General features: G+C 40.9%; 1 protein-coding gene across 2 annotated transcripts in view; it reads right to left on the reverse strand.

Moving 5' to 3' along the window:
* Window positions 1-282: 282 nt before the first annotated feature.
* The window catches only part of LOC119433904 (mitochondrial potassium channel ATP-binding subunit-like), a 31,860-nt gene continuing 4,599 nt past the window's right edge, over window positions 283-27,543 (reverse strand). For both annotated transcript variants that reach the window (XM_037701186.2, XM_037701187.2), the window contains 15 exons: window positions 27,397-27,542; window positions 25,636-25,711; window positions 22,598-22,738; window positions 19,557-19,642; window positions 17,870-17,967; window positions 15,945-16,050; window positions 13,701-13,773; window positions 12,312-12,431; window positions 10,735-10,807; window positions 7,372-7,505; window positions 6,440-6,511; window positions 5,496-5,674; window positions 4,323-4,381; window positions 3,883-3,971; window positions 283-456 (listed from right to left, as the gene is read on the reverse strand). In XM_037701186.2, the coding sequence (XP_037557114.1) occupies window positions 370-456; window positions 3,883-3,971; window positions 4,323-4,381; window positions 5,496-5,674; window positions 6,440-6,511; window positions 7,372-7,505; window positions 10,735-10,807; window positions 12,312-12,431; window positions 13,701-13,773; window positions 15,945-16,050; window positions 17,870-17,967; window positions 19,557-19,642; window positions 22,598-22,738; window positions 25,636-25,711; window positions 27,397-27,542 (1,539 nt within the window). In that variant the 3' untranslated portion in view covers window positions 283-369. The remainder of the gene's footprint in view (window positions 457-3,882; window positions 3,972-4,322; window positions 4,382-5,495; window positions 5,675-6,439; window positions 6,512-7,371; window positions 7,506-10,734; window positions 10,808-12,311; window positions 12,432-13,700; window positions 13,774-15,944; window positions 16,051-17,869; window positions 17,968-19,556; window positions 19,643-22,597; window positions 22,739-25,635; window positions 25,712-27,396; window position 27,543) is intronic.

Here is a 27,543-nt window from a genome sequence, read left to right on the forward strand (position 1 = left end):
TGTTATCGCTTGATACCTCTCTCACGTGATAACTTGCGGGATGTGCGGAGTTTAGTCTTTTCATAGACAAAAAGAAGTCCCTGCATTTTTTTATCCAATATTTCAAAGGGCAAGACTAACAGCCGAGACGTAAACCACACCCTCAGTACATTCAAACCCGGGCCTTTGGCTTGCTGTATCTTCAAGCACGTCGTTAAAGGCAGCTTCACTGCATTTTTCATACAAAGTGTAAAGGACGATGGTATATGCAGTACACGAAAGAGAGCAAGGATGATAAAACAATAAGCATTCGTAACAATATTTTTATAGGTTTTACACTCATGAAAACAATGTATAGGTGGTGCAAGCCTTAAACAGAGGCTTGTACAATCAACCCACTGCTCTATGGAGCCCGTGATGTTGGGTGAGCTTCCAGTAGACACCCTTCAGCCTTGTCAAAGACTTGTGGTCTCCGATCTGCAAATTAAATGAACCAAACAAAATAAATTCAGATTCCTCCACGCATTACCAGAAATACAGTTGTACCCCCATTATAACTTATCAGCGGAAACCATGAGCTGTTATAAATGCAGATTCCTTCGAAGACATGCCGTCAGCGGTGCCAACGACGGGGTGACGGGCAATACATGGTAATCAGTTGCTAATTAAGAAAAATCCATTAATTAACTTTTAAACATTTAATTTCGGCAGGCTCATCGTCATTGAAAAATTGAAACACTCTTCATACCAGCCATATCAACTTTTGAATCTGGAAATTTGGCAGGCAGCCAGCACACTGGCTGCCAGCTGCTGGGTGGCGTAAGCAGAAGGTCGCTTCGAGGGGCGCGGCTTTGCGCTCTCTGATGAACAAAATTCGTTGTGCCACAGTTCCGCAGGTAATCTCATTTTTCCAGATCCAAAAGTTGATATGGCTTGTACATAGATCTTGCTTCAATTTCCCAATTACGATGCGTGCACTGAAATTAAAAGTTAATAGCTTTCGGTTTATTACAGACTAATTGTATTACGTATCCCCCGTCACCCTGTGGTCACCACCGTAGACAGTATGTCTCCGAAGAAACGGCCTTTTTATTTCAAAACAGCTATTTTTAGATATTACTTCAAGTCTTCGTAGAAATACTCAGTATATAATGTGCCTCAATTCAAAAGCCCTTCGGGCGTACCTGCGTCGCTCGCAATGAAGCTCTTGTCGAAGCTGGCTTTGCCACAACACGATGTTTTGCGGGGAGAAGCCAGCTTAACAATTTACCTCCGCCTTAGGGGCGATAGACTTGGCATGTGGATGTAATGGTGGTCATGTGTAATCATTACCCTGACAACTGTAAGCGCGCGCGTCACCCGGGATCATGCTTCCTTTCTATCCCGAGACTGATTTAGCACAACTAGGGCATCCATTACCCGCGTGCACATTGAGAATCTTAAATTAAAAAATGAAGCAGATCCCACTCATTGTAGGAATCGGTGTTATGCAAAGATTTTTGACGGTATTTTGCTACCCAGCATCATTTGGGATTACGGAATGCTTTACCACATGGACCAACATCTTTGCGTAAGACGAACAGCTATGCTTCGGGCGTGAGTGTGTACATGATGACCGCAGCAAGATGACGGTGACGGCCATCGTGTGATGCTGGCCGATGGCGTGATTTCTCCGGCCGTTCGACGCAAGCTCGACATGCTGATTGTTGGGTTCGACAAAAGTACTCGACGAGTGTAAGCGAGGAAAACACGGATTGTGACGTTAATCGTACGTACCTATGGCTACTGTGATAGTGTTAGTGTCTATAGCTACACTAACTCTGAAATGGCACCCTCTGTTGACGAGATAGATTTGTTTCGTTCCGCTCTAGCATTCTCGCAGAGACACGCCCCCTTCTGTAAATGCGTGTTTGTATTATACCTGCGGCATAGATTGGCTTTCCCGCACATGTCAGTTATCTGGTGTTAAAGAGTTTCTTTTTGCGGTCGCGTCGCGGCGTCACTGAGTTTTCTCAATAGCAGCACGCGTGCTCCTCTCTCATTGCTCGGGGGAGCTCAGGTGCTGCGCGTAATCTCTCTTGTAGCTTGTGGCGCTTTATGTTGAACAGCAGCGTGTGGGCTAATTGGGAAACAGCAATGTGTAAATTACAGTGCCATTTTCCAAAAACTTTCAGACGCAGAATACCCTTTTCGCGACGGTAACACCAAGAAAGGTGAGCATCTGCTGTGCCTGGAATTTAGGGCGTTAAATGCAATGTAGACATAAGATGCAATTACAATCGCCAATTATGTTCAGCACATGAGCAACAAGATTTTCTGCAACATCGAGCTTGAAACATGCACCAATTCAATGAAAAAGAAATGTGCAGAACAAAAATGAGTACTGTTTGTTTATTTCTTTACGATAATAACATTCACAGTAATAACATTCCTATGGTGCTGAGTGCCATTCATATTTTTGGTAGGTGTGTCTGTATGCAAACGATCACATTTTTATGCTGTGTCAGAAACATGGGAACATGGGCACGATGTGTTGTGCAACCAATTTCATTGACTTCGTACACAGCAGTCTCATGTCTCACCAGGCCCAATTACTTCAGAAAACTGCACGATATACATTTCTGTTGTGCGATTATAACATCATTATGCATTTAAGAAAAAAAGAAAACATTAAACAGCTCGTACTCCCGACACTGCGTTGTTCTAAAACGATCACCATTACTTAGTAGGCGAACAGCATATTTAAAAGGATGATAAGTGATCTTTCCTTTGGAAACGGCTACGAGCAATTATTAGTGCAAAGACTTGTAAGGGGTTGCAAAGATTAATAAACAATGCACAATTGTGTAAACTACTACATCTGTCATTCTGTCACGCAGCACTTCACAGGCTCACCGACCACAAGTCGAATTTCCAGAAAACACCCCTTTTCATTGCTGTCAAGACATGATATTGCAATTACTGCGTTTCCGCATTGCACATTTAATCACAGCAACGTTTCTCATTGGCTGGTCCTACATACATCGGCTGGTCCTACTACATCAACAAGCGCGCAGCTTGTTCCTGAAAGGAGCCAGCATCAAGTGACCGCGCCCGTATGTACGAAGCTTTTCTAAGCTTTATCGCTGTGTAGGTAAGGGCCATAAGATTTATCGCAAGACACGTATAAAAAAAAGGCACACGAGCAGAAAAATGCGCAATTTGACTCTATGTACTTGTCTGACCTGTGAATTTCCCTGAAATAAGCAGTTTCATGGGCTGGTCGCAGCGTTTCGTGCTTTCGAGACTGTTGTGTCACTGAGCGACACAAAAATATTGAGTATCGAGCTTGCGGGATGACTAGGCCACACTTGCCAACGTGAAAACACAACCACCGGTTGCACGCACTGGGTGGGTGCGCGGACGCTCCGATGGCAGAGGAGGCGATCATTGAAGCTCAAATATGCCTGCTAGGGGAGCAAACGGCGCTGATAGCGCGGGCGGGAACTTGAGGTTGTCTCATCTATACGGGAAATGCCGTTTCAAACATTGCGTGAGGTGCTTTCTTGAGCTGGTTAATTTTATTTCAAAATCATGCTATATCTGTGCAAATGCAGAAACTACAGAACCTCCGGAATTGTTTTCTTTTTTTTAAACCTGCGTAGGTGGAAGCTGGTAACAACACAATTTAAGTTAAAGTGCAGCCCTTTATTCACGTCGGCAGAGTAAAATGCAGCTGCCAGTGTTGCAGTTAACAAAAAAATTCGGAATGGTCCACTACTTTTAAAGCATTTGCTAATCAATGTCTTGAATCTCATAAGTTTCGAATGCTAAATGAATAAGATTTGTTTGTTTCACTTGAACAGCATTTCAAGCAATTTTCTATGCAGTAGTCGTTAAGGTAAGCACCAAATTCTGCATTACCTCAACAATGTTCCCATCAAGCAAGACAGCAATGATGTCAGCATTTCTGATGGTAGACAGCCGATGCGCAATGACAAGAACAGTTCGACCTGTGAAAAAAACAAAACATCGATCAAGAATACCTTGTCAAAAGCAACAGTTACTTAGCATGCAGTACGCAACGATTCCAACAAATAGACTCTTTAAGAATCTTTGACAGTTATGAACAAGAACAAAGGGAACCGAGGGGCCCGATTTTGATTAATCATATCATAAAAAGCCAACAAACAATGACACCAAGGACAACATAGGGGAAATTACTTGTACTTACTGATTGAAATAAAGAAATGATAAATTAATTGAAAATGAAAATGGATGAAAAAACAACTGTCCGCTGTCAGTTATTCCAATTTATAGCACACAACTAACCACAGTCCAACTTATCCAAGATGATGACATACCTTTACTCAGCCTGTCTAGGGCTGCCTGGACTACCTTTTCTGATTCAGTGTCCAGCGCGCTGAAAGTGAAAGGAATAAAAATTACACATCACATCACAGCCATGGAGATACCAGGTTGTTACACTGAGAAATTTACACATTCAATCATGCTTATTTCTAGACATGTACATCTTCAGATACTAAGCTGTTCTAGGTTTGCAAAACCAGCACACAATGCAAAAACTATATGACAACAAATCCATGCTGCAAATGATCAACATATCATGAACACAAGCAGCCTATTTCAGGATGCCAAAGAAAAGTTCAAAAGCTTTATGCATTATTTTCATGTGATGACAATAGCTCAATTTATTACATTAAACACTACAAGCACATTGTTTCATCCATTGATAGGCTTCTTTAGAAACGATTTCCTTAGTGACAAGGCTGTCCAAAGGCCTCCTATATACAAAACAAAAGAAAAAATAATAATGACGACAATACTAACTGATCAGACAATACACATTGGGCAGGCAAACGAAATACAGAGTTTCAGCGCATCAACAAATGATAGCACAGAAATAGCTTCGCAAATGCAAACACAACATTCTGAACTATTGAACTGAATCTGAGCAATGACTATTGCAACACCGTAAATGCACGAAGCACAACGGGCTCAACTTCAATGAATATACGAGAACATAATAGACAGACCCTTGCAATATTATGCATAGATCTCAAAGAAAATTTTCTATATTTTCACAGGAATGCGGATTGTTGTGCATCAAACAATGTGTCTGCATTCTGCTTCTCTTGTCATTCTCACGCCCACTGACCATGCACCTTTCATGTAAGCTTGCCTTTCTTCATGAACTAGTTTATCAATGGACAATGCCTTTAAATTATGTTTATTCCAGTAGAGTCAGACCTCAATATAATGAACACACATATAAAAAAATTATAAAATGCAACTAACTAAATCTACAATCTTTCTCGCCGATATCAGCATGTAATGAACGTATCCTTGTACTAACGAATATTGGATATAACAAAGGTATTTTAACGTCAAGTGCAACTTCGTTACAGTAACAAGGTTTCGCTGCACATAGTAAAAGCGCCATAGCATTGTCAAGACAGGGCTATGGCGCTGTCTTGACCAAGAGAAAAGAACAGAAAATGTGTTTGGATACCTACCTCGTGGCCTCATCAAGTATAAGCACTTGCGGGTTTTTGAGTAATGCCCTGGCGATCGCAATGCGCTGCTTTTGCCCACCTGAGACAGTGATGCCACGCTCCCCAACAACAGTGTCATATTGGCGTGGAAACGACATGATGAAGTCATGAGCATTTGCCTGCTTCGCGGCACTGTACACCTACAACAGACACATCACCAACTCAGCAAAGCTACGATTTTTGTTATCTCATAGAAGGGACAAAAAGTGCTACCAACATAGACAAGGTAAAGCACGTAGCATGCTTGCTGATAGAATAACCGACTAACGTTGGCTGTTAGTTGTTAGTTGCTGTGTATGATGTGTCCGTCTGATACTGTCCAGGTTTTTGCTCTATCTGCCCCTACATGGACTCACCCAACTAATGTTGAGGCAACTCGAAAAATAGTCAAGTGCTCTACATAAATTAAACCAACTGAGTGTTGTAAGCCCTTGAGCATCACAGTCACCTTTCAAGTCAGAAAGAGTACAAAGAATGTGAGACAAAGAAGAAAAACGATTCCTTACCTAATTAAAAGTAATTGACTAACTTTCTAACACATCACTTGATAATGAAAATGTCACTTGAGAGATGCAGGAAGCACTGAGAAAAACCCCATCCAACTTCAACTTCGTGACACTTGATCTTTCAAGTGATTAAGTAAACAGTTCTTAATTAACTGACAGGTCATTTAATAAATTAACAACAGTAAAAGAAAACAATAACAAGAACACATGTCTGACAGCAACATGCACTTGGTTGTCTTCATACAAAGCTATGTATTACTTCTGAAATTGTGTTCTCTTTTAGGTTGGGACACTTTGTAGGTTCTTTCCTGTATGCCACCACAAAACAATTTCAGTGCTCTATGCATAACACTGATTCTATCCCAGCAGCACCACGTGAAGTCTGCATTCATCGCTCACCTCTTCATCAGTTGCATCAGGCTTGCCGTACCGGATGTTCTCTTTAATTGTTGTGGCAAACAACAGTGGTTCCTGCAAAGACAAAATTTCCTTTATTATATATATATATATATATATATATATATATATATATTATATATCTTAACTTTCATAAAAGGCACATATTAGCACTTGCACATTCTGTGAGTATTCCTTTAAAAGCAAACCACAAATGATAGGCCATACGTTGTAGACTTGCAATGACTTGGCAACCACTCGACCCCGTGGCCTATTCCAGTAGAAAACTTGGCACAAAAAAGTGATATAGCAGTTAAGAGCTCAATTTAAAAACATAACATCTTTGAGGTGTTGAAACAGAACCTCACACCACGTGGAAATCCACGCAACCATATCCCATTAGAGTTAGGTTTACCTCAAATTAAGACAACATACTTTATTAAATGCAACACTAAAATCATTGCAGATGCGATATATGCAATTAGCAGAAAAGGCTCCGCATAAGACCAAGAATAGAAAGCTCTTTTGTGAGCCTGTCAATTTTTTCCCCGTTATAGTTTGCGTCATAAATGTTGATGAAAACATTCTGAGGCAATTACACCTACATGTCACATTGTAAGTAGATGTAGCATTAACAAAGACATTAAAGGTACTGCACAATTTGGTGTCAGCATCTATGCCACAAATGCTTAAAGCTTAAACGTTATATCCATGTGGAGACACCAACCTGCAGGAATGCTTAAAACCATGACTGTTATTGGGTTTTTGCTTGCTCAAACAAAAGTTAAGTTCACTAAATCAGTGCAATGGCTGCATGCTTCACAACTCTTGCCTTAAACAATCACAAGCTATCTCCGTTGAATATCAGAAGTGTAAATGCACATCATGCTTGTAGTTATGAAGAGAATGAGTAATTTGAGAATGAGAATGAGCACCTGTCGAATGAAACCAATCACATTTCGTCGAAGCCAGTCAGGGTCCAGTTCCTTCAAGTCATGTCCATCTAAGGTTATGGAACCATCAGAGACATCGTAGAAACGTTCCAGTAAAGCTGCGATTGTTGACTTGCCTGTTGTAAATCAAGGATGGGAAGGCATCAGCAGTTGTCATGGCTTCAAATAAAAATGTGAAAAGAAGATGTCCTTCATTAATGAAGAAAAAGACATCCACAATGCATCAAAGACACTCGGAACAGTATGGTCGAGCGTCCTGACAATACTTCCCTGCCAAGTTGTTTAATTCTAAATACTGCAGTCACACAGAAAATGTTAGCGTTATAGCGCACATAAAATAATCCAGCAAACTATCAAAACAGATGCACATGATAAGTGCACATGAATTCTGTACAAGAATGACAAACCAAGCACATATGCGAAAAAATATAAAACATATCCTATAAGGTTTCTAAGATATAAAAATGCCAAAAAGCAGGCAAATTTTCACTTCAGGTGTAATTTACAAGACAGTGCATTTTTAACCATGCCTGATTTTTGTTTGTTTTCCTTTTTTTTGCTCAATTGGTCGTATCCAGTGATGCCCATATAACACAGGGGGAAAAAAATACAGCTAAATATTACAGGGTGTTAATGAAACTAGTTACTCATTGCGGTAACACAGCGGCTGTGGCATACTGCAACTGGGCACATAGTTGCAGGTTTGATTCCCTGCTTCACCGGCTACATTACAATGATGGCAAAGTGCAAAACACTCATGTACTGAGCCTTAGGAGCGTGTTAAAGAGACACAGGTGGTCAAAATTGACCTACAGCACCCAAAACTACCTCTCAAAGCCCTTGTGTTGCTTTGGGATGTTTTACCTTATTGCTCATTAGCACCAGAAAGCCATACAAGCTCTTCTACGGCACCTGAAGGCGGCAGACTTGAGTGCCCGACTGTAGAAATGCTGTGCCTAGTCTAGTGCATGTGATTGATCCGAAATCCCTGTATTCTCTCTCTCTTTTTCACTCCCCCTCACCACATGTAGGGTAGCAAACTGGAGACAATCCAGTTAACCTTCCTGCCTTTCCTTCTCTTTCACTCTTCAACTCATCAGTCAGTCTAATGAAGTTACTGCAAAGGGGTGCCTGGATTTAGTAGCGTAGAGTGCCAAGATAGATTAAAGCTTACATCCTGGAGCTACATATACGGGGTGACCATTTTTAAGTTTTACAGAATATTTAAAAATTGCCTGTGACAGATAGCTTAATTCTAGTCTTTGAGCTGGATTATTCAATAAGGTGGACATTACTTGCACGAGAAATCGAAACACATATTAAATTAATTGACGATAAGTTACTACTACACTTCCTAATTAATTATTTTTTGGTACATATTGTAGCTTACAAATTGCAGCTGGTGAGTTTGCAAGGCAAATCATATCCACTTTGAATTAATTTTGTGGATGCTATTGTTTTTGAGATATGTGCCATCAAACTAGCGGTAAATATGCACGGCTGTTCCACTTAATCTTTTTAAAGAAAACACTCTTTTAAGAATTGAAACACAAAAGTAACTTGAACGCCTGTGTAGTTCATCCCACCCTTTGGTATTGAAACTTGAGGAATTGAAGCATGAGCAACTGCAGCTTGAGCTCAACAAATTGAGCTCAAGCTGCAATATGTTCACGATACATATTACAACAGTACCCTCCTGACAAATTTAGTTGTAATCACTTAAAATATTTACGTTATTACTGGAAAACTGCGCAAAAAAGTGAGGCATGGCCAGTCATAATGAACAATTCAGGAAGTCAATTAGTGAAATTTTGTTAATTAGTTGAATATGTGTTTCGATTCCTTGTGCAGGTACTGTCCGTCTTCTTTGAATAATCCAGCTCAAGGACTAGAATTATGCTTTCTGCCACAGACGATTTTTCAAAATTAATAACTTAAAAATGATCACCCAGTGTAGGCTAATGAGGAGGAACTGAAGGGCTTGATTTTTGCTATTTACAACCACTAGATGCCAACAGACAATGAAGCCAATGAATTGAGGAAAGCATAGGTGAAATTTAAATGTTCATTTTTAACTGAAATGTAGAATTGATAAGAGAAAGGGAAATGAAGGTGAACAAAAAGGCAACTTTCTACTGGCAGGAACCAAACCCACATACTATTCCACATTACACATGTGAGCTACAGCAGAGGCTATCCTCCCATCCACTTTTGTGAGTACATTTTTTGTGTGTGAGGTGTTAGATATAAGAATGTTAGCCAGCACCGCTCACAGCCATGGTAGAGTGTACTAGAACCTTTTCTGAATGGCACAACCACGCCTATCCGCTTGATGTGTTTTGTATCGCCAGTAGCGGCGGTGCTAGTGCTATCACTAACTATTGAAGGCGCAGCAGTGAAGTGCGTCGCACACTGGAGCACTGCCGATCTGAAGTGTGCATCTGCCGTCTGACCCGATGCATGCTCCAGACCGGTCGTGACTAGAGCTACAGCTTGCTAGGTGCCTTAAATAGTGAGCGATGACATTGCTGCCGCTACAAGAATCACTTTGCAAAACACTTGTTATAAGGCACGGCACACTGTTCATATGTTCTAGTTCATTGTAGCCATCGCGGCAGATATAGAACATCCTTTCAAATGCAGACTAATAAGAGGTCTCATAGTGAAGGATTTCTCCCGCTGTGGCTCTTCAAAGTTGCTTGATACATGTTATATGATACACTTACTTGTTCCCGGTATTACTGTAACAGCTAATATCGCATAAATAGGAAGGACATTGTTTTGTACTTATTCCTTGTATCTGTGACCACACCACTCTGTAATGCCTTTTTGACCCTGAGGGTAAATAAATAAATTGTATACTTGCTTTCATCCCCTCTTCTTTCACAGATATCTATAGTCATGTATATATAGGTACCTGAATCTGCTTTTCATATTTTCCTATTTTCTTTAACACCTATTTTATTGTAACTTTCCTCTGCCATATCTATGCATTTAGCCTGTACCTTTCTAACGGCCACGGGATAGTTGTGGTGTCCACTGACAAGCGAAACAGTTACACTGACTACAGACCTTCATTTCCTACCTCCTTTTGTACTTATTGTCCTCATTACAACAAACTTCTACTTTAGTACTTTCAGTTCATCAGAATGCGACAAAAATGACTACAAATCGAACCAAAGACCTTGTACTAGGCATCAAAGCACTACCCTGCCATTAAGCTACCACAGCTGGTATGGCTTGATTCACGAGCCCAAACACTAAGGGCGACAATGTTGGCACAAGGGGTTGAGATGAAAGGGTCTGTCATGAAACTGTCACCACATCAATTAGGAAGTAGCTTACCACTGCCTGACGGTCCACATATGGCTACTATCTTTCCTGCAGGAAGCTTGAGTGAGACATCTTCAAGAACAGTCTGCAAGACAATGAATAAATTCATCTTAAAACTTTACTGCAACACCCTACAGTCTAGTCATTTACCCCCCTATGCCTCCCTGCGGCTATAACTTGTAACAATCCATTTCGTTTTTAGTTGTTTCCAGTATCTGTTCGTATTGTGGACACTGCAACACTGCTGTTATCAGTGGGATTGGTCACTTGACATGAAAGAATGAAAAATGGAATGGTTTGCTACAAAATATGACCTCAGGAGTTGCAGAAATCACAAAAGCAAGATATCGAATGTTTTGCTGGCCTTGAAGAATCAATGGCAAGAGCAGCATTCACTATTTATGTGAAATAAACGGTAATTATGCAGAACTCACTGCAATAAACCAAGACAATCCATCTTGGCCAAATCTGGAATCTCTAACTGTTACTAAGCCCACCATCTGCCATAAGCCATAGCAAAGCATGTGGCAACCACATAAACAATTTCACTCTGACACATTTCAAAAAATACATTAGCTGCTCTCATGACATCCAGAATGCACATAATTGGGATATCTGTTCAGACACCTTGAGATCAACTTGGTTTGCTCGCATTGAGGTGAGTGACAAGATTTTTTGCCTCAGTGTGTTTCTTGGCCAAATGGCTCTTTTGTTAATACATCTGAATATGTTTCTTTAGATATCTTAAAATGCCACAACTCAGATAATTAGCTTACAATGCCACACATACTCTGATAGCAAAAAAGTGCACAAGAAATGTGGTTAGAAACTGCTCCCAACAAAGGCATGAGCTTGACTTCCCTGTAAATTTATGTGCTCATTTTATTAATTAGGGCAGCCAGTAGCCAAGATATTCAATGCTACATGCCCAAATTGCTTGTGAGATTCATAGTTACTCGGCATAGCTAATAGGCAGATTCATGGCCACATGTCATCGGTAATGGGGAACAATTTCTTTCAATACTTGTAAAGTGCTTTCCTGTATGCTTCTGGTAACCCATCTACCTGCTACCAAAAATGGTCACACAAACGTTTGAGCAAACTAGGGTGGTCCAAGTCGGGTCCAAGTATAAGCAGGCTAGTGAGAGCATACTAAAGACACGTGTTTCGCATCAGGAAAAGAATGATTTTCACTTGTATGCACTTTGATGTTGATTGATTGATTGGACAATATCAAAAGAAAAGCAAGGAAAGAAAAAATTGTTGGTCACAAATTCAGAATTCAATTACATTAAAGCACACACACTATGCACTAGTATATGTATGTATGTAGCGCTGGCATGACACGACCACTAGCACTAAGAATGGCTTCTTTGTTTGCTGGCATAGCCTTTGCACTAAATATAAGGACAACTGATAACTGCACGCATTTTCTGTTTGCACTTTCTTGGTTAGTCAACCCAAGGCATACCATAAGAGAGAATTATGGTGCAACTCTGACAACACGGCAGCTGGTACATATCAGCTCAAAGATCACTAACATGATGTGTTGCCATTCGTCACAACACAAACTGTTCTTGGTGACTTACCTGGTTTGGCCTCGTTGAGTAGGCAAAATAAACGTGGCGGAACTCAACATCCCCACGCAATGTACTGAGGTTTAGCTGCTTTGTTCCAGTTATAGTCACTTCACTCTTCAAGTTGATAAACTATAAGGAAAAACATTTAGCGTCAAATACCAACTGCAAAGCCTTGAAACAGTGAATAAAAAGAAATAAAAACAGTGCAGCACTCTCATGTCGACATCACAACATTGTGGGCATCAACTACATAAGAACTTGGATGATGTTTCCTTAAAGAAAATAAGAAAAAAAAGAAGAAAGAAAGAAAACATAAGAAGAAATTCTATTATTGAAATCACATGTTGTGAGAGTATTTTTTACGTTTTTCACAATGAACATAGAAACATAAAATTATTTGAACCTGAAACATGTCAACAAGGTTCTACCATACTCTCTTCATTTAATCAGCATGTACTGCTACTGCTTAATCGACCAATACTCACACTGTTACGGGTAAAATAAAGCACATCAGGAAGGACACAATCACAGTAACAAGTCGGCCGCAAACATTTACACGTACACAGATTCCACGAAAAATGTGAACATCTGCTCTGTTAAGGCAATGTGCTTCTAATTTAATGGATGACTGTGTAGGTTCGCAAAGGCTACTACAGTTGAGCTTTATTATAATGAAGCTGCATTCGATAAAAAAATACATTCATTATGTCCGATGTTTGTTATAAGCATATATTCGTTACTCACTGATATCGGCAAGAAACTTTCTATACTTACTTCATTATATCCAATAATTCATTATATCTATGTTTGTTATATTGAGTTTTGACTTCACACCCTGAAACCTTAAATATGAGGCTATGTGCACGGACTTCACGGGAGTTCAGGTCACAACAATTTAACGTTTCTTGCTCATCTTTTTTTTGGTGCATTTAATAGCCCCCTAATATCATGATAACACTGGTATCTGCGGACAGCTAGTCACCACACACATAATATGATATCTGTTTGGAAGTAAAGAGGCAGGAAACATGACCTTGAATGGCATGCTATGCTTCACAGATTCAAGCAAGCCAGTGCTTAGCATGCAGCAATGATGTTTGAGGATTTCAGCCATGTGTTTTATTCTCTTAAACAAAATGAAGAAAGGATTTTCACTTCTAAGGATATAGCATTTCAATTGACTAGACCAAGCTGTAGATGCTAGTTTCTGTCTTTGATGTTTTTTGTTTTTTTTTCCTAAGCATATGGAGACAAGAGCTTTCTGACATGTTACAGACTAACTGCTTGTGAAAGATCTATGTGACTTTTATAAGAATGTCAATAAGCTTCAAACTTGGCATTTTAAGAGCACCTCAGATAGACCAAGTGATCTCAAATGCGAAGTCCATTCAGACTTGCCTCAAAAATTCTTGATCCAGCAGCGATACCACGGACATAGTGGCCAAAGAGGACAAAGAGCTGTGAAAGTGACCTGCATATATGAGCAAACAAAAAGAACAGCGAAATGAGACAAGCCTTTTTTAAAAGCCACATTTACCTTCAGGGGAAGCTTCACTATCTATATTACTTCAGTTGACCAAGACACCAAGACACCAGCAAGACACCAGTACCAAGTTGCAAAACCAAATTTGCATATTAAGTTAATAAGTTAAGCATAACAGGGCGACCAGATGCAGCTAGGTAAACAAGCTAAGAGGCGTCTCAAAACACATACAGATAGCCGGTGCTGTGTCTTCACACAGAGCAAGACGAAGAGGCAGACAATAGGCTAAACTAAGACTCTGTAAATACACCCAGCACTTGACATGCATAGCAAAAAATCTTTAGCAGGAAATTGGTTTCAAAAAATTGATGCAAACTGGTTGAAATGTGGTCACTGTCACTGCTTATCGTGTTAACTTGTCCTAAAGCAACAATATCTCAAATGCTCTTTTTTTTTCTATTTTATTGCAAGCATGCATTTCAATAGACAAGATTTATTAGAATGCCCAAAAAATTTATAATACAAAGATAATACATAAGATTACCATACTTAAAAGCAAAGCTATCACAAACACGTCACAGACCAAAAATATACAAAAATTATTCCCTTCAGTCACAAATTACGACTGCACATTCTTAAGGCCCCTTCAAAATTCTATATTTTTCTGGAAACAGGGCACAAACTTTGCAGAATAAAGTTTAAGTCTGTAGCATGAATATTTCAGTCGCATTCAGCCAGTTGCCATAATTTAAATATTTAATTGATTTTAGATATTGAGCGCATTAGATGATGCATGATATCATGAAAAGAACCGAAATGTTCGTTAACTGCTGGTTAACAAGCTGGTTAATATTATGATTAGGGACCTGTGAGGCAAGAAGGAAGACTAACTAACCGCAACAAATGAGAAGAAGGGTTACCAAGGGGCTCAAATTTCAATAGACACTACCACGTAAAGCCAACAGATAATGAAATTGAGAAAAGCATAAGGGAAATTACCTTTTGTTTTTAATTGAAATGCAGAAATTATAAAGTAAAGGAAAATGACAGTGGACAAAACCAACTTGCCCCGCTGGTAGGAGCCAAACCCACATCTCCTGCATTAGAAGCATGATCCTCTACCAACTGACCTACGACAACGGCTGTTCTCTGTCTAAGGCACTTGTACGTGCAGAAGGTCTGATCCTGAGAGTGTGCTATCTAGCGCCACTCATGGCCATGGCAGTGTAAGTGTGATTAACCACAGGTGGTTAATCGGTAGAGTATATCATATGTACAGTAGAAGATGTGGGTCCAGCTCCCATGGGCAGCAGGTTGTTTTCTGACCCGACGTGGTTGCTTAGTGGCTATGGTGTTGGACTGCTAAGCACGAGGTCGCGAGATCGAATCCCAGCCATGGCGGCTGCATTTCGATGGGGGCGAAATGCGAAAACACCCATGTACTTAGATTTAGGTGCACATTAAAGAACCCTAGGTGGTCGAAATTTTCCAGAGTCCCCCCCTACAGCGTGCCTCATAATGAGATCATGGTTTTGGCACGTAAAACCCCATAATTTTTTAGGTTGTTTTCTGGCCATTTTCATTTCCCTTTACCTTATTATTCTTACATCTCAATTAAAAAACACAGGTAATTTCCCCTATGCTTTCTTTGACTTCATCTGTTGGCTTTGTGTGGTTGTAGCTAACGGCAGTGATACAGAGTAATGTGTCGAACATCTCATCAAACCTGGTAGTACACCTCCTAAAATAACATTGTTTTACATTACTCTATGTACTAAAGTGACTTATAACATTGCTTTTTATTAGTAGAAAGTGATGTTTACATTCAGCACTATGTTCAAGCTTTTTTTTCCCTCGGCATAACTATTAAGAACATTAAAAAGTAAGTTGTGTCTCAATATGTAGACACCGTAAATGAAAGGATTACAAGAGAATCATTAAAAGAACTGTAAAAAATTAAAAGACAAATTCACTCACAATAAGCAATACTTGCAAAACTGCAGGATATGCTTACCACAACAATACAGAGGTATTGAAGACTCATTAATGTTTACTGATCACAATGTATGTGTAACACTGCTACAAGGCCTAGTAATATTATCATTAGAGTCATTCTGGGTATAACCCTTGGAGTTACATCACGTTTTCTTTCGGCATACCTCTGAATTATTTGGCTGGACACAAAAAAAGACATAACCTGGCCAGCATTCAGGCTGTCTGATTCCATCATGGTGCCTCCAACATACAGTACGCCGAGCACAACACCTGCAAAAACCATAACAGCTCTTAGAAAATGCACAAACGCCATTGAGAGAGTTCTAAAAGTAGCTGAAACTGCTTAAACAGTTTTAACATTTTGTGGCCCAAACCAAGAACTAACTTTGAGAAATTGACCACCAATTTCGTTTAACTTATTTATAGAATGACTTAACCACTAACCTTAAACTAATGAACCAATTCTGCCATCAGTTGATTTAAATTTGAGTTGCACACTTTCCTGCAGTATATATGTAATTTCGATTTAGTATACATTCTGATGTAGTATTCTTTTGTAATTTTTCTATTTCCATAGTTATGTTTTATTATTTACTATGCATTTATACTCACATTACTATCATGTAATTTGCCCTGTGCTGCAACAATGTTTATTTTTTCTGTTTGTAAGTGTGGTAAGTGTGCGAGATCTCCTTCTGTAAATATTTCACACCTAAATGTACTTATACTATATTAACAAATAAATTGAAGATGAATTGAATTAAAGCCACAAAAAAAGCCAAAGCAGCTTGCCACAAACAGACTAAAGGAAAATTATAAAACAGCAAACACATGATGGCAGCTTATGACAGTACACCATTGTTCCCAAGGTACTGTAGTCGGGTACAACTTTAGAAGGCAGCGGCATTTGCCCCTTTTAACAGCTGAAACTGTTTAAGCCAGCCGTAACTTGTGGTGCGTATCAAGAAACTACCAAGAAAGAAAATAAACTTTCTTGCCGAGACAGGATTTGAGCCCGCGTACCCACGGGAGCGTCGTAACTACCAGGCTATACAGCCACGCTTGCAGAGCAAGCATTTATGCGAACCATATGGTTGCATTCGAGCGTTGTCGTCTTCGTCCACAGATGACGCGTTCGCACGCTCGTGCTGTGCGAGGTGAAGAGGTTATGCACGCTATGAGAGTGAGAGAGAGAGACAAGCATTCACGGAGTGGGTCTCCTGAAACGCGGTGTCGGCATTGGAACACGGCGTCGGTGTTGCAAGCTGCACTGTGCAACGCACAGTGATGGCCATAGTTCCGAGACGCACAAAAAGAAATTATCATCATCATGAGTAATAAGATATAAAGTTCGCATGCACTTCCAGAAAATGCTGGGCTACGATCACCCAGCTTCGCTGTTTCAAGCGTTGTGCGGCCGAGTGGAAGGTTAAGCGTTTTTTTTTTATAGTTATACTTGGCCCAGGTGAACGGCCAAAGGTAGCAGCAAAATCACATTCTCACTACATCAAGTTGAATGAATGACTGATGAATTTCCAATGTCTAAGCATTACTACATGGCTTATATAGCTTCACCAGCAGTTTTAGTTTGCATGCCACATATAAAAAATTGGCTAAATATAAATAAAGCAGGCACAATAGTTCGTAAGGGTTAAGCAGCTAGAAAAGACCCTTGAGCAAGTCAAGCACATAAGCAAATTTTGCAATGACAAATAATGTGTGTCAGCAGAGATAATAAGTGCTTACAAGTTTTGACAGATATGAAATACAAAAGGAGGTCCCATAGTCAAAGGTCCCTTGGAGTTACATCACGTTTTCTTGGGACCTCCGTAGGAACAAGGAAGAACATTTGCATTTTACAAGTAAATGGGCTAAAAAAATCATAACAATTATTCAAATACTATAACCAGGACCAGAAATGAAACTGTAGTACCGAAGGAACAGTCTTTTCTTCACTACAGACTGATTCACTAAAGAGACCCTGTAGGCAGTAACAGAGTGAGTGAGATCGTTTTAACCGGACGGCTATAATCAAAAAGTTTAAGAAATGTTGATGGTGCTAATACAATGGTTAAAAGACAAGCCTTACCATTGAGGCTGAGGTTGGTCAGACCCTGAAAGCAGCCAATGCCAATGCCAAGTGCAGTATGCAGATTTTCAGCCTTGTCAACTTCACGCTTAAAGAGTCTTGTAGGAATATGAACAAAAAGAGGGAAATATAAGCTGGCTCAATTATTCAATCAAGCAACCAACCAATCAATCAATCAATAAGTCAGTCAGTCAATCAATCAACATGCATATCTAACTTGAGTATCAACCTAGCCTCACCTTACCTGACATTATTGTATTCAACTGTTGCTTTCTGTATTTAACCTTACTTTCTTATTTATCATATATACTCATGTAAGAGCAGCACTTTTTTCTGCGATCTTGACAAGCTGTGGCCCTTGCACGAGGACGGACCATAAGGGTCTAAATTTTTTGGCTGATGTTAATTTAACCATTTGATTTCTTTGTGAACGCTGTTGTTTTCATACTGCAAATATTTGTTCATACAAGCACACCACGCAGCTGGTGCCTCCCTATAGTCCTCACTACTGTCGCTGTCACCACTACTCAGATTCAGTTCGACAGCCCACTCATATGTGTAGCCTTCAGTTCCCTCCATGGCGTTATATATAATTATACAGTCGAATCTAGATAATTCGAACTCGAAGGAGCCCGGAAATTTATTTGAATTAAAAGAAGTAAAAGAATTAAAGAAAGGACGTATTTTTGAAGTATTCGAGCACCATAGCACGATGCACGATGCGCGCAACCGCCCACGCCGGCCAACGCTCGGTTCCCGATAACGGCAGCAAACGAAACTTCAGCGAGCGGACGGCGCCAGATGGCGACGGGCGGGCGTCGAAGGTGAGGGAGGAGGGCGGCAGGGAAGCGGATTTGGCCTCGCCAACTCCGCCGCTTCGGTGGCAGTGGCTTCGGTGGCTCCCCTTGCCCTCTCTCCCAGCTCCCTCACAGCTCCCTCCCCTTCAACTGTCCCCGTGCGTGCCCGCTGCCGTGCCGCCGCCGCCGGTACAGCTGGCCAGCGCAGATTAGTCCACTCCCTGAAGTTTCGTTTTCTGCCGTTATCAGGAAGCGAGCGTTTGCCGGCGTGGGCAGTTTCGTTGGCCGGACTGGGCCTCCGCCACTGCATTAAGGGGCCTCTCCTAAGCTTTTGCTCTATGGCGGTGTCGGAGCAATGCCGGTCGGAGGCGCCGCCGTGTTATTTGGCGCGCTGCTGAGAGCATTGTCGGTCCGCGGTATGTTTGAATTAACCGTCGCAAATGCTTTTACGTTCGAATTACCGAGCATTTTCGCTTATACACATAACTTTGACGGGACCACAGCGTCAGTTCGAATAAACCGGCAGTTCGAATTAAGCGTGTTCGAATTAACGAGGTTCGACTGTACATATGACTGTCGCATTAAAGATTTTCACAACAATGTCCGTAGACTGCACATGCCATGCGCTCAGACTTCCAAGAGCATGTACACAAGCTGCAATGCTCTGTTCAGTCGTCTTACATGAGTGCGACCCTTAGTTGAGTACATGTGGTTCCTAGCTGTCGGTCTATGTATCAAAGGAAACTTATCACTTACTGATAGAAAATATAAATACATACCTTCACAATTAGGTCTCAAAAACATATTCTAGGCCTTGGCCTCAATCACGCATAGGCATTCCATTAATTTGTGATACAGCGCATAAGCAAAAAGCATTGTAGCAAACTCACTGAGCTTCGGTGTCCTCCATGGCAAATGACCGAACTGTCCTGATGTTGCTCAATGCTTCATCAGCCACGCCTGCAGCTCGGGCAGTCTACAAGGCAGAAATCATAGCACAGTAACTACAAAAGACAACACCTTAAAGCAACACTTGCTTCATAAAGCAATGCTGAAAAAAAACTAGCCCAAAACTTAGCACCGCTAGCTCTCTAACTATGCGATAGCATAATTAGAATGTGATGATTTTGCATGAATTGTCCCCCCCCCCTTTTTTTATTCACTTTCCCTTACATTTGTACCTTAAGCTGTCCAGTTTCTAGTTTTTTAGGTTTTTTTTTTTCACTAGCAGTACTTGCTCACTAATCTTTATATTCACAAATGACAATACCTTTGTTGATTGATAAGAGCTTGTCTTAGCAACTTTCTATGTTATTTGTTGTGTACCAATATTATGGCCATATGGCTTTTCTGCTCATGCATCTTTTTCTTTTGCATTTGTAGTATTCTCTTTCTTACAGTGAAGCTGTTAAGAGCTCACTCTTCGATGGTCGCGTCCAGATGTGGAAAAAAACTTTCATTGGCCGTATGCTGTATGTGCGAGTGAAAGCGCGCGAGGGCGAGGGACGCACGCTTTCACGGGGAGCAAACGCGACTTCCCAGTGGAAGGGGAGGAGTGGGCGAGGAGGGCATCGAGGCACTCTAGACTGTGCGTGTGCGTGCCCGCTTTCCCACTGCGGCGCATGCGCGCAGCCCTGCCGGCCTCTGCCGCCTGTGCCTCTCTCTGGGCTCTCGCCCGCCTCCCTCCTAACAGTGTCGACAACGGCGTTTAGCGTTCCATCATGTAGACATTGCGCTAGTGCTTTTATCAGTTGCCCTTACGACGCGCCATGGCCCAACCGTGTGCCGTTCGTTTGGAGGAACAAGGCAACGAGCGACGGGGAACTGGCGACTCAATCTCCCACGCAAAAGGAGGACAGCAGGAAACGCAGCGTGGGAGGGAGTGGTTGCAGCTACTGCTCTGCGAGCAACTTGTACTTTGTGCGGTGCCAGGCGGTCGCGCGCACCGTATCTTGAAAGCGATCTGCAACACGGCTCCTACCTTTGTATGCGCTGTGCTTTCGCCACTCAGTTTCTGTTGAAGCGATAGATCGCATGAACCTTCGCCCTCTGCTGCTGGCGCGCTTGCTCACGCCAGCGTTTTGCCAGCGGTTGTGTGCAGTCACACAAACAATGCGCAGAACTGTTGTCAACATTGGTGGCATTTCGCCCGCATTTGCACCGAATGCGCACGGCGTTGGTGATGTGTTTATGAAGAACGTGCCAACTTTTGCCGTACACCCTATGGCGGTGTACCGTAGTGACCATAAGGCCATGGTCCCTGTGGTCACTAAATGTATGAAAACCACCGGATCATCTATATTTCTCATTCTTTAATGGTTCGAATAACCAATTACGCCATCACATCTTAATAGTCATAATTAGAAATACATAATTCCCACCATAGTACAGCTTCGCTGGTCTTCCATCTCCACCCCAGTGGAAGGACTGACAGTTTTTTTCCTTTTCTTTTCTTTCTTTTTTTAAGCTGTACATTATTTTTTCATTAGATTACCTGCGCGCGAGTATTAAAGCCTCATGTTTTCTGTGTTTTTTTTCTGGGCACATAATCTAAAGACTAGATTGATTAATTTATTGTTATTGACTCTAACGCATTGTTCATGTTTTTTCTCCATGTTTCTATTGTGAATTCACCGTGGCCTTTGTTAATTGTAAACTGCTCTTTTCATATAATTGTTTTCTATTTCATGTTTTTTTGCTGTATTTGTATTTTTTTACCCTGCGCCAGCACTCAGACCTTAGGGTTGTTCCTGGGCACGTTAAATAAACGTGATTGCTGCTGATGATGATTATTATTACCATTATTGTTGTCGTTATCTTCAAGGGCATTACGTAAGAATTCAGGCCTATAAAAGCCAATTAGGAGGCTTGCACGACTATGCCTGGCAGCAGTGGCGAGGAAATGAAAAAGAAAATGGCAAAAATACAGAGAAAATATTGTTAGTAATCAGTACCACATTGTGCTAAAGAACTTTGCACTGTATGAGCAATATGAAATAGAATAAACAATAAGATAATACCAAGATTCACAATGATATCAAAGTATTCTTAAAGCTGCACTTTGATGTTACATTGAAAACCTCTTCCGGAAGCTCACTGAACATTCTTCGTACATATGCACATCTTATAGCCTTGCCGAATCTCATCGTACAATAGGTTGCTACAAAGCAGGGTACCTTGCACAATGACTGCGGAGCTACATAATTATGTATGAAATCACTGTTCCAAGAATGATGCGTGACAGCCATTTCGAAAAGCAAAGCATTAAAAGTGGGAAGACCTGAGGACCAAAACAAGTTCATACTGCTGGATGCAGTGGCATTGTAAGCAATTATCTTCAACATACTCTTCATAATATGGAACAAAAAGTGGAACAACAAGTGGAACAAAAGCAAACACAGTAATACCATACGAGCATGCATGATTTCTTTTTATAGGTAGAAAAACAATAGCTTTAATATTAAAGAGCATGTTGTTATTGTAAATGGGCAGTACCTATTAAGCTTGAACAGCCCATTTCAATTTTCCATTCAACAGAATTGCAGTCTTAAAAATTGCAGTAGAGTGAGAGGAACTGCCGCGGTGGCTCAGTGGCTATGTCATTGTGCTGTTCAGCTTGTGGTCGCGAGTTTTATTCCCATCCATGGCGGCCGCATTCCGACGAAGGTGAAATGTAAAAACGCTCGTATAACGTGCTTTGGGTGCACGTGGACAAAATCAAAGCCCTCCACTACACATCCCTCATAACCCATTGGGCAGTTTTGGGATGGCAAACCCCTCAATTTAACTTTTTTAAATAAAGTGAGCGAGTTGGCACTGATTCATTCTTGACCACATTGCAAAACAAGAAAATGACAAAACTAGCACAATCAAGAATTGTTTAATGTGCTGGTCAGGAATAAAACTACTGACAGGCACCCCACATATTCACCTGCTCTTGCGCTTTCCGAGAAAGTACTCGCAAAAATGAGCCAAATATCGTGCCTGTAGCCAACATCACAGGCATAACGACGACAGTCAACATGGTCATCTTCGGTGAGATATAATACAGTGATATCGCACACCCAACCGTCTGAAAGAGAGAATTTTCATGTCAGTTTCTGCAGCAGCAAGGTGTTGCCGACCAGCAAGATGAGCAATGTGTTAATGCGGTTTGCAATTAACAAAAAATTTAGCCCCTCGATTCCCCTTATTCTTCTCGTTCATTGCATAGCAAAGGTTTCAACTTTGGCAGCATTGATGCTATAAGGTCACATACAAAAATGAATTGGCCAGTTGCCTGCTCTTAAGTTCACATACGAGGGGTGTTCAAGTCAAACCTGAACTTGTTATCTTTCTGGGTTACGAAACATGTTAAAATGCGTGGAAGTGGTCTCATTTCTCAAGGTAATCCCCCGTGAAAGTGATGCACTTATTCCAGCTTTTCGACAGTGCATGGATGCCAGCAGCATAGAGAGATTGCTCCTTGCATTGCAGCCATGAACCTGCTTGCCACGATCGTCACTGCTGAGATGCTCGCCTCCCATAAACTCTTTCAGTGATCCACACAAATGATAGTCACTTCGAGCGAGGTCAGGACTGTATGGTAGATACAGTGGCACTACCCAAATGAAAATGCACGAACGTCAAATTGTGCAGTGTGCTGTACTTTTGTGCGCATTGTCCTGGATGAGAAGAATGCCCATGGTAATCAAGACAGGCCTTTTCTTTCTGAGTGCACTGTGTGCACAGGGTCCAACACTGAGTGCACACAGGGCACTCAGCGTTGGAAAACCTTCTAGTAGTACACACTGTTGATGGTCTCAGCAATGGGGAGGAAATCAACATAAAATATGGTGCATTCATCACAAAAATTTGTCGCCGGAATTTCACTGGCGATAAGCCACATCATCTGGCATCGTCTTTCGCTGATGTCCGGTTATCTAGGAATCGTCTGCACCACTCAAACATTGCACTGAGTCAATCAGTGTAGACATTTGGGCTTGTTGGTGTAACATGTTTGCAGATTTTCTTCTTGTAGTGCAAAAACACACGGACGTAGAAGAAGAATTGCACTGAGGCTTAGAATCACCGTGCTGACCCTGAAGTCTCACATGAAGGCTTTTAACATTGCATTTCCCTTGTAATGTTGGAATAAATATTTTGATTTGATTTGATATGATTTGAACTTCAGTCAGTTTTAGGCCTTTATTCGTGAGAACTTCATTACAATGCCTTGTTCCACAAATGCATTCACAGGCTCCACTCTCATTTTGTTTAACCCGTCACTTCCGATGCGAAGCGATTTCAATGCACAACTTGCTTAGCCGAAGGCGCTTCATGCCAAACAGATGGCGCTAGTGTGTATTTTTACGTGCATATTAAGAGAATTCTGAATTTGATTTGAACGACCCTCGTACCATGTGATGCCTGCAGTTGAAAAGGTGTTCCACATCCACAGCTATGGCCATCAGTGGTGCTGGCTACCATTCTCAAGACTAGATCTAGTACACATAAGCAAATACCCAAGAAACTGTATGGGAGGACAGTAACTACAGTAGCTCAATGGTAGAGCATTGCACGCATAAGGCAGATGTGGGTATGTGGGCTCCCAGTGACAGGAAGTTGACTTTTTGTCCGCTTTCATTTCTTTTTCCCTGTAATTTGGACATTTAAATTAAAAACGAGTTAATTTCCCTACGCTTTCGTTGGCTTCACTGTCTGTTGGCTTCATGTGGTTGTAATAAACAATGTCTGCGCTTCATAACGAACATGCAAAGGTGCTCAGAAAGTGGTGCCATCTCGAGTTAATTGGCCCATAATTATAAACACACTTCTGCACCGTTTAAAAGATTTGCTCGCATAAAAAATGTAAAGCAAAATTAAGAGAGGCAGAGAAATGAGCAATGTGTGATACAAGAGTTATGCACACGTAGAGAAATCATTGTCATAGAAAAAGAAACATTCCAGGTGTCCTAAAAAGAACTCTTTGACTAGTGTAAAATGCTTCTTTTGTGCAGTTAGGTTACCATGAGTTGATGGTCTAGTTAAGTGAGCATTCTTTGGGTTGCAGTGCAGGACAGAGACACAAGAACACAAAAGCAGTTCTTCAGTGAAGAATTTTTGCATTCTTGTGACCTTGTCAATCCTGTGCTGCAGCCCAAAGTATTATACAGGTTTAGGCTAGGTTACGTTAGGTTGCATTTTGTGGTATTTCGCACCAAGAAATGTCTAAATTGGTACTGTGAAATACAACTGTTGTAAAATGCTCACAAATCTAGGTTAGACTTTCGACAGTGACTCAGTAACTTTGGCATTCTGCTACTCAGCATGAGGTCACAGGTTTGATTGCAAGGCATCACAGCTGCATTTCGATTGGCATGACATGCAAAAAACCTTGTGTAACTAGATTTGGGTGCATCTTAAAACACCCAAAGTGCTCAAAATTGACCCGGACATGCTTTACATGACACACTGTTCACAAGTTTGAAATGGGATGCTTAACTGAAATACGAGTTCTGACATCAAGGGCAACTGTGTAGCCACAACATATCAGCACTTAGCCATCATTTATTGGGAAAGTGATGCTCTTTGCACATGGATTTTCCAGCGATGCTGATAAGTCTCAAGAAAACTTCACAAACATTGAGATGAAGTGCACTGGATGCTCTGGTCACCTCTTAAAAAAGTGTGAAATATCATGCTTTACCAGTTAAAAGGTGCACAATGAAGCAATGAGCGATTATAAAGACATTTTGTTGAACTTGAGACATTTTGCTGGTACTATTTCAACCTGGGGAAGGATACGGTCTGCAAGTACTTTTTTGAATTTCCCACTCTACAAAGATTTGTAACTGGGGTTCAAATATTTTTCCAAAGACAAGAAGAAGACAGTCATAAGAGGTTAATCTTTTTTGTAAAACAGTCTAATGATAAGAAGTTACTACTCCACAAGAAGCCTGATGGCACAGTGATGAAAAAAATGCGCACCTGGGCCACACTTCTGATTCCTTGCGATATGCACAGCTTGAAGGCACTTTTGAACTCCTGTACATCTCCACTGAGGCTGTAAAGGAAAAGAAGTGAGGAGGCAATTATAAACTGGTGCTTTAAAATAAAAAATTGCGTCAAAAGGATGCCAACACTGGATATTTATAGCAAAAAAATGTATTGGTTGCACGATTAAATGTCAAAAGCTGAATCTCAGCATTATCATCAAAAGTAAAATTGGGCAGGTAATGGGATGCATGGAAGAGATAGTCAATGGTCTATTTAAAGTAACAGGATCGGTACCAAGCAAAAGAAGATGCAGTAAAGGACGGAGCATAGTTGAATGAAGTGACAATGGGATTAATTGATACACAACTGAGGTCTATTGGATGCCTCTGAAGAAGCCTTAAGCCTGCAAGGTCTTAATATATGCTAATAACTATTATCTGTTTCCAAGGTATGTTTAGTAAGTTTTATCAAGCCAAGAAAGGGTCGATCAATTTGAGAATATAAGTGAAAAAGTCCAAGGTCCGGTGCATAAGTAAACCACCCGACTTCTACAACTGAATGTAGCATAAGATGCTGCTTAGACGTGTGAACTACCACAAGGTCTTCTTTCTTTAATTTACAGCGCTTCAGTAATAGTCAATTAGTTGACACCAGCATACCATTTGCATTATATCTGCACTTTCATTTTAACTAATAGGGCTAATTGGAAGAAACCTGACAAAAACAGATACTCTTTACAGAATGGAATACATCTGAAACAAGAGAGGTAATCCATAAAGCTTTCTTTTCTGAATGGGAAGGTTTCAAAGTTTCCGCTTAGTTAACTATAGCACGATGCCACAAAGTAAATCTTCATGTGTTCAGGCATACAACTTTTCTTTGCATAAATATAAAAAGTGATGGGGTTTTGTGTTTCAAAGTTCTGCAATAGGCTATGAGAAAGTCTGTGGTGAAGAGACCCCAGATTAATCCTAACAACCTGGCAGTTTTTTTTTAAATTTTTTTAAACACTTTTCAGCTCCTGCTGGTCTTTCTTTAATTTCTATTTTTATTTTCCACATATTGGTTAAGCAGACATTTCACACTACACACGTTTTTAGTGATCGCTTCTTCCTGATTCAGAATTCATCAACAGTTCATAAATCCCTTTGCCTGTCAAAGTGTGGGATGACCCGCCACACTGTCTCATCATAGTTGCCCTGCCAAGCACTGAGACATGTGCTCCACCTGCTGCCAGAAACTTAAATTGCAAGATTTGGTTAATTAGATTAGCTCTCTATAAATGGTACAATGGGCATGCAATGCTCTGTTTCGCACGAGTTGCTTTGGTAGAGGCAGGAAGTGTGCTGAAGACACAATGGCACGGGTTGTGTGAGAGTAGGTCCTATTATTTCATAATTGGCAGTGTGAGGGTTAAACTGCACCTGACGCTGAAGACAGGAGCATTTAAAAAAACATTTCATCTCGATCCCATTACCACTGTAGCTCTGAATCAAACCCAGCCGAAACACATAGCCAGTGAGCCAGCATGGCTAATATTTTATAAACCCACCTACATCAATTGGAAATTTCAATGGGATGCATTTGATTAACCTTCTCTCCTGATAAATCCTCAAACATTATCCTGCAGCCACCAATTTATGAGAATATCCTTGACGAAAATTGATTCATGCATCAATTAGCACCTCTCCAATGGCAAGAAAAACCACAATTTTATTTACGATGTCCAGTGTCACTTGACTCGAGCCTCACCAGTTCATGATCTCGCCAGTCTTTGTCTTGTCAAAAAAGCACATGTCCTGCTTGAGCACAGACTCAAGCAGCGCTTGGCGAAGCCTCGTCGCATAGCGCTCGCCAGTGAATGACAGCGTTGATATGTAGATGGCCGTAAACACACTC

The sequence above is a fragment of the Dermacentor silvarum genome, chromosome 11 (genome assembly GCF_013339745.2).
Source record: "Dermacentor silvarum isolate Dsil-2018 chromosome 11, BIME_Dsil_1.4, whole genome shotgun sequence".
NCBI classification, from domain to species: domain Eukaryota; kingdom Metazoa; phylum Arthropoda; class Arachnida; order Ixodida; family Ixodidae; genus Dermacentor; species Dermacentor silvarum.